We start from the raw sequence: 12,372 nt of genomic DNA, 5'->3' as shown, positions 1-12,372 counted from the left end.
AGACGAACACGCAGCTCTGCCCCACTCAGCCCGTCCTCCCGGGCGCCTGTGGAGACCCACGTCAGGGAGAGCCCCGGTAAGGATGGCGAGCAAGTGGTCTGGGGCTTCTTTCCATCCCTCCTCCCCGATGTTGTCCGGGTACTGTGGGACACGGAGGGTCTGCTCGAGCCCCCCGCGGCTCTCGGCGGGGCGATGCGCGGGAGTGCTGCTGCCCTCTCCTGGGGGGATGCGGGCAGGCCACCCGCCCCTGCCCTCCTACCTGCCCCTGCTGCCTGCCTGCTCACCTGCTTGCCCTCCTGCCTGACATCTTTCCTGCGTGTCTGCCTACCTGTCACCGCTGATCACCGCTCGGCCCCGGCCACCCTGTCCCCTGCACCAGCAAACCAGGCTCTCTGGCTGCCAGCTGGGCTAAGGATGGCTTAGGGCTGACAAGCATTCCCTATCCCCTTCTCAGGGCTGCAGCTGTTGGCTTGGTGCAGGCAGTGCCACCGCCCCAGAGTTTCTTGTCTAGGCTAATAGTGAACGAAGCAAGAAGGGGCATCCTCTGGCCCTGGAGCCACCTGCTAAGCAGCTTCAGGATTCCAAATGTGGTGGCCTTGCTGGACACAATCCCCAAACCAGCACCAGTTTGCAAGTACTGGCAATCTGGTACTTTATTCCCGCACACTGGCATTTCTCTGTGCCATACCCATGCCACGGTTTTTTTGGTCTTAATTAATCGCTTTGAAAGCCTTTTCCTCAGTGCTGAGGTATTCAGCCCACTCAGAAAAAAGTGCTCTTTACTTGCTGCTCTTTGCCTGCCTGACCATTATCGTTACCTCCGCTGTCATAGTTTTACCCGACAGCACAAATCCATCCTGGACAGTTCCATGCTATGACCTTTCGGCACAAATGGCACAAGCTAATGTCCGGTGGGCCAGGTGACACGGAGCTGCCTGAGCTGGGTATGGCCCCTTACCCACACCCGAGCCTGGGGACGACGTGCCCCAAGAGACCCCACCAGACCCTCACCGAACGTCGCCACTCGCCCTCCCTGCAGGCACCTCCCGCTCCCGCTCTTGCCCCGAGCCAGACCCTGCCACCCCCGACCCAGCCCGGCCCCACCTCCTTCCCCGCCCCCTCTCCTCTGTGGCCAATGAGCGGCGGCGCCCCTCGGCGGGGCGGGTCGTTCCCCGGCGCGGCGCTTCCGGTTCCTCAGCGCGGCCGCCATGGCGCCGCGGCGCTGCTTCCTGCAGCTGTTGTCCGCTCTGGTGCTTACCCTCGGCCCCACCGCCGGCCAGATGCGCCAGCCCCTGGCACTGGAGGCGCTGGGCGAGGCGGGGGAGTTGGCGGAGAAGCTGTGGGGCGCGGGGCTGCCTGGCGATCTCCCCGAGCTGGAGCCGGAGTGCCGCCGCCTCCTCTTCGCCTTCGCGGAGGACAGCGCGGCGCTGACGGACTGCCTGAGCCGCCGCGCCCGCCCGGTGCGGCTCTGCCAGGCCTGCCACCTCTACTATCACCGGCTCCTCGCACAGTACGGCAACATCACCCGTGCCGTCGGGGTGCGTCCGCGGGGCCGGGCGGGTGGGGGGGACTGCGAGGCTGCCCGGGGCGGGCACCAGCGTACCGGTGCATGCTTAGGGGACCTGGGCTGTTCCCTTGAGGCTTCGAGTTCTGCAAGTTCTGTATCAGAGTGCAGCTGCGCCGCACGCAGGGGGATGTGGCTTGCTGGGGAAGGAGGGCCAGCGCCACCCCGAAGCACTGCTGTTTCACCCTTCCCCGCGGCCTGACAGTCGCTGTCTAGCCCAGCTCTGCACTCTGGGCCGGGGCAGAGGGTGAGGAGAGGCGACTGCCTGTGTTGGGCCATGCCTGGGTGCAGCTGGTGATGTGGTCTGTGACACTAACATGGTGAATGGGGCACCCATCTTCTGGGTAAGCCTGTCTCCAGCCTGTGAAGATCAGTTCCCATGCACCCACCAGGTGTTTAAGGCAGTTTAGCAGAGGCTGGGAGTGTGCTTGGGAGGCACCGCAGGTAGCGATGGCTGCTGGCTGCTGCCTGGTGGCATGGTCTGTGCAGGCAGCTGCCCTCATGGTTAGGGCCAAGCAGCTCCATCTGCAGAAAAAAAGCTTTGCTGCTCTGTGCAAGTGGAAAAGTGGAAAAACTTGAGTTGTTCTTGCTGATGTTGCAATGGCTAAAGCAGTGCCCTGGCTTGCAGGTTGTTGTATAGCACTAGTGAGGAGCACTGCCAGAGCTTTGCTGCTTGGCACTTCTTGGAAAATTGATGGTTTCTGTGATATGAGTGATGCAGATCATCTGTGGGGAGCCATGCCACAGTGTTCTTGGCTCCAAAGCTGATGAGAGTGTGTGGCAGCACACCAGAAGTCCTGAGTGCTGTCTGGAGTCTCTGGACCCCACTCAAGGGAAACCTTGACCAAAGCAGGACTTTCTTTTTACGTCTTTCTGACTCCTGGTCATCTTGTTTTGTCCATGGCTTAGTGTTGGAGGTGGTTCATGACAAGTTTTGCATGTTCTCATCCAGTTTGTCCATCTGTAAAAGTTAATTCCTGGGTTGCTTAGCCTGGAGAAGTGTCTGAGAGGTGATCTTGTCAGTGCTTCTGAAGTGTGGATATCAAGAGGATGGAGCCAGACTCTTCAGCAGTGCTCAGCAGCAGGACTAGGGGCAATGGACACAAAGTAGAACACAGAAAGTTCCATCTGAACATAAAGAAAAACTTCTTTACTTAGAGGTTGACAGAGCACTGAACTGGGCTGCCCAAAGAGGCTTCTCTGAAGATAGTCAGAGCCCTCCTGGGTGCAATCCTGTGCAGCCTGCTGTAGGTGAACTTGCTGTAGCAGGGTGGTTGGACTAAATGATCTCCAGAGTTCCTTTCCACCCCCCACCATTCTTTGATTCTGTGAAGCATCTAGCCAGTGGTCTCTTGTCTTAGTCTGCAAACCTGCAGTCTCTTTGTTTCTCATCAGGAAGCTGTTGCAGACCAGTGAGTAGGTAATGTGAAAGCAAGAGACAGTAATTCTCTTGGGTATGTCCAACCTGATGTTTTGGCTAGGATTAGGTTGCCAGCACATCCCAGTGCTTAAGAGTGTGTGTGAACTCCTTGCAGCTGCTGTGCTTGAGTACTGGCAGCTTGGGAGGAGTGTCTGCTGTGTGGTATGGGACACATGTCTATGTTAGTCTTTGGCTTTTCTTCTGTGTGTGGATTAGCTAACCAAACAAATAAAGGAAGTGACCTCAGGCAGTGCATCAGCTCGTTTTATCTTTACCATCCTACAACAGTTAAGGTGCAGGCTGACAGAAGCAGCTCAGTTAAGCTTGGGATGTGTCTGAAACGTAGAAACTTCCTTGCTGGGCTGATCAAAGAATAAATTAGGCAAACATACTCAAGGAATGATATAGGTCTGCTCAATTCACATTTGAATTTAAAGGGCTTTTCCCCTTCCACTTAGGAGTCCAGCTGGTGAGGAAGTTCCACAGTTAAAAGGCAACCAGAGAGTTTCCTGCATCAATGACTTTCTGTAACTCAGTAGAAATGAAAGTGGGTGAATGCAGGAGTTGCCAGATGTGGCAGCCTTCAACTTCTGCAGTTGAGTCTCCAAGGGGAACTTGTTTTAATAAAAACCTAAACCTGTTCTGACAAAGAGAAGTGGAAACTGCATCTCCCATAAAGCTCTGTAAGGAACATGGTTCTCGTTAAAGAGATTATTTTCCTGTGTGTCCCACGTCGCTTATCAAAGAGGGTTTTGGCAGCCTTTGCCATTTTGAGAAGTGCTTAAGTCAGTTTAGCAGCCAGGAGCTAGAAAACAGGAGTCAGCTGACTGGAGGTCATGGTTTTGTGTCAGTGATTTGAGGGAGAAAATAAAGCTTTGAAGGAGAGCACTGTTGCTCTGAATTCTGATAGGGATGCTTCCTGTTTATTCTGTAACTGCTTTTAGAGTAGCTCTGCATTTTTTCAGGAGGCTGGTCCAGAGAATAAGTTGCTGTAAGAGCTGTGCCAGGGCCTGCTGTAATGATGGGATGCGTTGGGACAGACGAGCTTGGCAGCTGTGAGAGCCCAGTCATGGGTTTGGGGGCAGCAGCCACTTTGCAGAGGACTGCTTTCCTGGTGTGGCTGCGCGGTGAGGGAAGTTTGCTGCTGATACAGCATGCTGGTACAGCTGTCTTGGAAGTTGTTTTCTGTTGTTTGGGTTTGTTTTGAGGCCAGTCTGTTGGTTCAGCTCCTTCAAATGTTCAGCCTAATGAGAGTGCCCCTGTCCTCTCTGACTGTGCTTGCCTTGAGCTGGTTCCTGGGGCAGTAGCCCAGAAAGGGCTGAATATGAGGTGCCTGGCAGAGGAGGTCCTGACTCTGTGCTTGCTTTTTTCCTTTCACTGACTTGCATACAGTCCTAGTACATCTTCAAAGACCATGTGCAGTAGGCTGTCTCCTTCATGGTATGAATCAAAGGATGAGAATCTTTTTGCTGTTCCATCAGTTCTGCTCTGCCTGTTGTAGGAGTAGTGATGTGTTGTGTTGATTGTTTAGCTCTGCTTGCCTGAAATATGTGTCCAAATTGCCCCTTTGTATTCTTAACACTTGATTGCAATTCCCCCCCCCTCCCCCTTTGGTTGTTGTTTCCTTTTTTTCCCTTCCAGAATTCTTCTGAGAGCCACAACTGTGCCAAAAGCATCTTGACCTCAGACAGGCTGCAGGTGGTTGTGACCCTTGCGGAGTTCTTTAATGACACCTGGGAGACAGCCAACTGTGCAAGTATGTGATGACTCCTGTAGCTTTCACGTTGCTGCTGTGACTTAGCCCCTCAAATCTGCACACACCAGGACTGCATGCATTTGTTTAAAGACAGGCAGGAGATAACACACAAATCCTACAGCAGAGCCACTCAACCAAAGGGCACAAGAGCTTGTGATTCTTTGAGGGATACTGCCAAAACTCTGAGGGCACTACTCTGTTGGAAAGCTTGTGACAGAAACATTTCTGTCAGGCTGCTCTTTCACAGGCTAATCTTGCTGGTTTTCTTTGGGGTCTACAGACCTTGTTGAAGACTTCCCATTGCAGTTTCTTCTGGTTTTCTCCCATCTTTTTCTTTTTCTTCTTCTTCTTAACTGACAGCCTTTTTGCTTATTAATAAACTCAGTGGCTCTGGGATCCTTACATGTTGAACAGTACCTGGCCCCACAGCCATGCTTTTGATTTCATTTTATGGGCAGAGGGTGTCCCAAGACTGTTCCAGTATCTCTCTGGCCTCATGCTGATGGTGCTGTGCCATGCTTCCTGCTGATCTACAGCTTTTTTGCCATTCCAGTGGTGTGGGAAGCAGGACTGTACACTAGTAGGCACACTGGAAAGCTGAGGGAACTAGGGACCTGAGGGTTAAAGGTGCTGGGTTTGCTGCAGAGCACCTTGAGAACCGAGAAGACTTTGTTCTCCTTTGTGAGTCTGGGCTGCATAAGGGCTGGAGAGGCAGCACAGCAGGAGCCCTGTGGTCTGTGAGGTCTTGCTGTCCTTAGCTTGTGACCTGTGTGTTGCCTACCCAGTGTCCAGCTGCATGCTCACCCTCAATACAGAGCCCTGCTTCTTTCAGGAGATTTTTCTAGGGTGCTGGCTTGCTCTCAGGTGCTGTGGTTGAACAGGTGCTGTGAATGATACTCTGGCCAGCCTGATCTAGTGTGGGGTGTCCCTGCCAATGGCAGGGGGGTTGGAACTAGATGATCCTTGTGGTCCCTTCCAACCCTGACTGATACTATGATACTATCTAAATTCCCAAACCACTGTTGCCTTCTAGGGTCCATCTGAAGTGGGGGTGAATGGAAGCAGTAACGAGTCAGGGTCGCAGAAAGCACCAGAGCTGCCCTCAAACTGATTAAATGGTCAGCTCTTAACAGTAACCTGCACTCCATATCTGTGGTGTTTATGGTCTAGGTGTTTCCTGGATGCCTCCAGTTGTATCTCCAGTGCTGGTGCTTCTGCTTTCACACAACGGCTGTCACTGCTGCTGTGCAAAGCTGGATGTGCAGAGTAGAAAATAAAAGCAATGTCTTGTTTGATCTTAAAAGTCCAAAGATAATTCAGACCCCCTCTTCAGAAAGCTCTTGATGATAGTCTTCAGCTTTCACTTAATCAAGGCCAATTAATTCTGAAATATGTTCTTGGTGGAGAGTTGGGTCAGAGGGTCTGAGACATCAGTGGCAGGCAGCTAAGGAAACCGCAGCGTTGCCTAGACCTGTCTTGTGGAGTTGAGAGCTCTTTCTGCAGCAGTGGAGTGCCTGGGGCTTGTTGGCTATGGAAATGTTAGAAATGAGAATATTCTGATGTTTTTCTCTCTCTTTGACAGATTGTTTAAAGAACAGCAGTGAGGGATTATCAGATTCTACTGTAGAGTTCCTGGATTTGTTCAATAAATCCCTGACGTGTTTTGAACATAACCTTCAGGTATTTATGCTGTGTGTTTAGGTGGGGAATCCTTTAATTACTAGCAACATCTTGCTTACACTGAGTAAACTACAGATGCAGCTCAGGCAAAGAAATAGCTGCTGAGCTGGTGAATTTTAGGCAGATTGAAACAGCGACCTGCAAAGTGCAGATGTTTACAGATCAAGAGGCTGAAATGGATTCTACTGCTCACCTTGGCTTCTTTTTGTGTGTAATTGCAATACCACTTCACATCAGAATTTCTGAACCCACTCTAGTTGATAATTATAGAGGGCTACAAGGGTGGGAAAAGGCTGAGAGGCATGGGGCTTCTGCTAGAAACAGATTTTGGTTCAAACTTTGCTCTAGTTTTTCAAGTCTCTTTTGTTTTGTGGTTTTAACAATGCCTTAAAACCCTCCATAAATGCTCTTTTGTGTCCCTAGGGCCAAGCCATCTACCTGTCACCAAATAACTACACAGAAGTGTGTAGAAACTGCAATGAGACCTACAGAAAGTTGAATGACCTTTATAACCACTTGCAAAGGATGAACAGGCAAGGTGGTGAGTCTGGGACCTCTGCACACTTGTGTATCGACGTGGAAGATGCAGTAAGTGTTGACTGATACTCAACAGGGAGGGCTTTATGAATCTGAGCTTTTGTGCTTGTCTTGCTGTGCATTGCCCTTTCCTGCTGGGTGTAGGTGCAGGCAGCAGGTCCTTGGGCAGGTTGATGTCCCATGGGGAGCTTGGTGGGGTTGGTTTGCTAGGCTTTGTCTTCAGTCAGTGCAGCAGGAGCGTCACTGAAGCTCCTGATCACCCAAGTGCATTCCAGTCTGAGTGGCTGCACTTTGATTTCTTCTTACTGTGGAGGGGTTGGATTTAAAAATTAATAATCTCTTAATCTTCTGGCTTTTAATGTGAAGCTTTGCTGCTGTTGTTCCAGCCAGTGTAATAACTGATTCCTTACTGCAGCAGCTGTTTCTAGGGGTCCTCAGCACTGGGGACATGCATCTGGGAGAAGCTTTGTTGCATTGTGTGGTTTTACCTGGCTGGGCAAAAGAAGTGCTGTTGAAAGTGTGGGCTTAGCCCTGTTCCTGCAGGCTGTCAGTGGCTTCTCTGGGAAGCAGGCACATGGCAGTATCTGAGGAGAGTCTGGAGTGAGGCTTGTGAAAGTCCTGATGGGAAATCTTGGCTCTGTTTAAATTGTCTGTTTTGACATTTGCAGGGGGTTGCTGCCTTTTGTGGGGAGATCTGTTCAAGTCTTGTGTTTGAGCTTGGATGTCTTGATTTGCCTTGCTGCACAGCAAAGAGGCCTCTGCTTGGTCTCATGGTGGTTTGTGTTTTTGTTCTAGATGAACATCACTCGGAAGCTCTGGAGCAGGACGTTCAACTGCTCCCGTCCCTGCAGCGACACGGTCCCGGTGATCGCAGTCTCCTCCTTCATCCTTTTCCTACCTGTTGTTTTTTATCTCAGTAGCTTCCTCCACTCAAAGCAGAAGAAGAGGATCCTCATTCTGCGTAAGTGCTGGTGCTGGCATTTCCCTCTTAGAGCTGGGTGGTGCCAGGGGCTGGCTTGGCTCTGGTGGGAGAGGGGGGCCCAGCCAGCTCTGCCTGCAGCTGTGCTGACGGCGCTAATAGCGACTATTAGTCTGCTGCCGTCCCCTGAAGAAGGGTAGGGAAGAGCTTCAGCCATATCTTTTCATTAAAGTTCCTGAACGTGAGCAGAAAGCTGTTTGCAAGTCTGTGTGTGGGATAAATGGAGGGAGTGGAGAGGCTGCTTCTGTGGAATTCTTTGTGTCCAATTTTGATGTAATTTTTCCCTCTGCAGCCAAGCGCATCCAGTCAAATGCCGCTCTCGTGAACATCCAAGAAAAATACAGCTGAGCTGCAAAACAAAACCTGAGAGCTGCTGCTGGTGTACAGTGGGTGCAATTGTGCTGGAATGAGGCTGGCACAAAAGAGGAGTTAATTATGGTTTAGTGGTAATGATACGGAGCAACACAAGTTAAACAAAATGCTGTCTGACTTCTAAGCGAGGATATTAACGAGGCAGGGCTGTGCCACACTGTATGGACTCTGGGTTTGAAAAGATCTGGGGTTTTTCTTCAGTCTTGGGCTGAAGCTGCTGTTTTTCTCTCTCTTTAAGCTTTTGTACTTCTCTCCAATAGGAAAAAAACCCTACACTTTTTTCCCCTTGTTTTATCACATTTCTCTCACAGAAGCCCTGAGTGCTGAATCTTTCTGAGGCGATCCTCATAGAAAGTCAGAGCTCGCAATGGTGTTTGGTATTCTGGCCTGAAACATGGCTTGGTTCAAAATGATATTCACTCTTGGCACAATTGGGATTGACAGGAAGCCTTCAAAAGAAAAAAGAAACAGGAAAAGTTCCTGGTTTTCCTAGATTGGTCTAATCTCATGCTGCTGGTATCTGTTAAAGCAAAACCAAAGCCATAAAAGGTGGGGAGGGAGTGGTAAAATCCTCTATCCAAAGCCAGCAACAGGACTGCCAGTGCAGAGTGGTCTTGGGTGGCTACAGTGTTCAGCTGTCTGTGAAACAAGCAACATATTTGGTCACTTGCACACTTTCACCACTAAAATAATAATTTCTGAAGTGTTACATTTCTACAGAGGCTTATTGGGGACGGCTGCTTGGGGGTGCTTCACTGTTTTCTTTCTGTAGTGTTATTTCCTTTGTCATGCTAAAGGGTGTTGGGTGGGTTGGTTGGTTTGTGCTTGGTGGTGTTCTTGCAGAGGAGTGGGGTTAAAGTCAAGTCACTGGAGATGCTGAGTTTCCTGGTTTAGAGTTTGTTATGGCTTGATACAGAGGAACTTAGCAGGGGAGAAGTTACCTTTTTGTTTTAGCAGTAAATGAACCAAAGGGTTCTCAAACTTAAAAACTACCCTGAAAGACAATGAAGATAACTGTGTTGGGAATTGCTGACTTTCCACAACTGGTTTAAAAACATCTGGCTTGTGAAATAGATGAATGTAAACAAATCCCAGATTGCAGGATTCCAAAGATGATGGAGGAAGTCCTGCAGGGATGCTCAGTACTACTGATGGGCTGTGGGCTCTGTTCAACCCCTGCAGCAGTACCAACGGTTCAGTTTGGTTGGGATGGTCCTGGTCTGGGGGAATGCTGGGGTTGAAATGATTTACAGCTGTAACTGGGGTTAAGGAATGCCAGAGTCTTTGCTCCCACTTTCAATTGTGTTGTCTCACCTTGAGGTAAAAATGAATGGCCATTGCAGCTGAAAATGTGCATTGCTCTTGGAAGCTCTGTCTGATGCCTGTCCAAATACCCCATGAAATAGTCTGCTGGGACTTGACTGGCTTTGGAGCCCAGCATGTTGTGTTGTTTTGGTTTGGTTTCCTTTGCACTAAAGCTCAAATAAATGTACAACAATGTGAAAAAAGAACAACACCCAAACCAGTCCTAAAGGTCTTCAGGTCCTCGTTTTTCTTGGGGTTGCTTTGAGCTGGGACAGAACTCAACACTTGGGTTTTAAAGCCAAGTTGTCAGTGTAATATGAAGTGAAATGCTGTGGTTGTGATGGGTCCCACCCACATGATTGCCCTTTTGTGCTTTACCAGTAAGAGGAATTTATCTCCCTCTGTTGAGACATGTGAACTTCTGGGTCAGCAGTCAGTTTGCTCTCAGGTAGCTTCCAACAAGGACATCACACCACCTTTCCCTTGCTGATTGCACAAAGTGACCTTCTCGTGGCTGGGAGAGGCTGCCTTAAAACCCAGCAAAAAAAAGGAGGTTATTTTTTTTTTCTCTGTCTATTAAACTTCAACTTTCTAGGACTTGTTCAGCTGCCTGCTCTAATAGCATTACATTGATTTGGGACATCATATGATTGAGAGCTGCTGAAAGCAATCTTTCATGGGTGCAGCTAAAGCCAGTTTGTACGCCCAGCGCTTCGGGGAGGACAGCTTTTGCTACTGTAAGCAGTGGCTTTTTGAGCACATTCATGTTAAGTAGGTCTGAAAGTCATTACTTCTGGATATGGTGGTTAAGCACTTTAAGAGAAAAAGAAAAGATAGTTCAAAAAAAAATCAGCTTTTCTTATTTTCCTGGCTGCTAAGCCAAACGGAAATCCTCATGTGACTTTCAGTTGAAAGCAGCAGCAAGGTTTACACTTCAGGTTTTTAGTACTGCATCTGCTGTTTTCTCCCCTTTCCTTCCCCCCCCCCTTTCCTGTCTCTTTTTCCTTCCCACCCCCTTTCCTGTCTCTTTTTCCTTCCCCCCCCCTTTCCTGTCTCTTTTTCCTTCCCCCCCCCCTTTCCTGTCTCTTTTTTCCTTCCCCCCCCCCCTTTCCTGTCTCTTTTTTCCTTCCCCCCCCCTTTCCTGTCTCTTTTTCCTTCCCCCCCTTTCCTGTCTCTTTTTCCTTCCCCCCCTTTCCTGTCTCTTTTTCCTTCCCCCCCTTTCCTGTCTTCTTTTATCCTTCCCCCCCTTTCCTGTCTTCTTTTATCCTTCCCCCCCTTTCCTGTCTTCTTTTATCCTTCCCCCCCTTTCCTGTCTTCTTTTATCCTTCCCCCCCTTTCCTGTCTTCTTTTATCCTTCCCCCCCTTTCCTGTCTTCTTTTATCCTTCCCCCCCTTTCCTGTCTTCTTTTATCCTTCCCCCCCTTTCCTGTCTTCTTTTATCCTTCCCCCCCTTTCCTGTCTTCTTTTATCCTTCCCCCCCTTTCCTGTCTTCTTTTATCCTTCCCCCCCTTTCCTGTCTTCTTTTATCCTTCCTCCCCTTTCCTGTCTCTTTTTTCCTTCCCCCCCTTTCCTGTCTCTTTTTTCCTTCCCCCCCTTTCCTGTCTCTTTTTTCCTTCCCCCCCTTTCCTTTCTTCTTTTTCCCTTCCCCCCTTTCCTTTCTTCTTTTTTCCTTCCCCCCTTTCCTTTCTTCTTTTTTCCTTCCCCCCTTTCCTTTCTTCTTTTTTCCTTCCCCCCTTTCCTTTCTTCTTTTTTCCTTCCCCCCCTTTCCTTTCTCTTTTTCCCTTCCCCCCTCCTCCTTTCTGCTTTTTTTCCTTCCCCCCCTCCTCCTTTCTGGCTTTTTTTCCTTCCCCCCCTCCTCCTTTCTGGCTTTTTTCCCTTCCCCCCCAAAACTTTGTACTACTAACTTTCTTTACACAGTATTATATATATATATATATATATATGTTTTTTTGGGGGGTAGGGTATTTAAGACCTCAACTGAATTCTTTCTACTCTGTTTCCTAGAGAAATGTGGGAGCACAAAGACTATGTAGATAAAAAAAGCCTCTAGTGTTCTTTTGGCAGCTCCTCTTTTAGCTTGATTTATTGTTTGTTTCCCCCCCTCCCCTTTTTTTGGGGGGTATTATGTGTGCTAAGTAGTGGTTTGTATCTTTTTGTGCAAATAAAGATTTCTTACTGTGGGGTAGCCCTTTGATTTGTATTTATACTTACTAGGAAGCCTCTAAACACAGAAAGTCAGCTCCAATAAAGATTGTCAATAGCCAAGGAACAGTGTGGTTATTTAATTGCTTCATTTATGGTAGTTTGATACTCCTGCTGTTCTGGGTTTGTGTTCACAAGCACCTGCTTATTATTCCTCATTATGCCATTTGCAGGAAACCAGCATCAGAAAGATGTTTTCAAAGCATTGCTGTGGCGAATTACAGAACAAATGAAGTGCCAACTGCTGAGCAAGGGTGGAGTTTCAGCTCAGCCAGAGCCTGCTGAAGTGCATGGAAGAGCTCCTGCTGCAAGAGAGCTTTTTTTTGTTGGGTGGGTGGTGTGTGTGAGTAAGGCCAGTGGGTATCGCTTGCTGCTCTTGTGGGGAGGCTTTTGGTTGCCTCCACTGGCCACTTTCAGCTTTAGCAGGTGAGGTGTGGGATTGCTGGTAGGCTGGAGGATTTCAAGTGGCAGTGCAGTGCCTCACCATGGGCAGAGTGGGCATCTCACCTGATGGCAGTAGCCTTGTGCACCGGTGGTAGGGTGTGGACACCTCCAAGG

The 12,372-nt window shown here is 49.4% G+C and overlaps 1 protein-coding gene across 1 annotated transcript; it reads left to right on the top strand.

Annotated features, from left to right (window-relative positions):
* The first annotated feature begins 1,208 nt into the window (after window positions 1-1,208).
* On the top strand, window positions 1,209-11,881 carry OSTM1 (osteoclastogenesis associated transmembrane protein 1). The gene is made up of 6 exons (XM_068160483.1): window positions 1,209-1,538; window positions 4,626-4,740; window positions 6,323-6,420; window positions 6,844-7,008; window positions 7,753-7,918; window positions 8,229-11,881. Exons 1-6 carry the CDS (start codon window positions 1,209-1,211, stop codon window positions 8,282-8,284), a joined length of 930 nt encoding a protein of 309 aa, XP_068016584.1. The 3' UTR covers window positions 8,285-11,881.
* The last annotated feature ends 491 nt before the right edge of the window (window positions 11,882-12,372 follow it).

The sequence above is a fragment of the Melanerpes formicivorus genome, unplaced genomic scaffold, assembly GCF_026170545.1.
Source record: "Melanerpes formicivorus ecotype bairdi unplaced genomic scaffold, bMelFor1.0.p_v2 SCAF_50, whole genome shotgun sequence".
In the NCBI taxonomy this organism is placed as follows: Eukaryota; Metazoa; Chordata; class Aves; order Piciformes; family Picidae; genus Melanerpes; species Melanerpes formicivorus.
The sequence above is the reverse complement of the archived record's forward strand: the minus strand, read 5'-3'. Positions and strand labels throughout refer to the sequence as shown.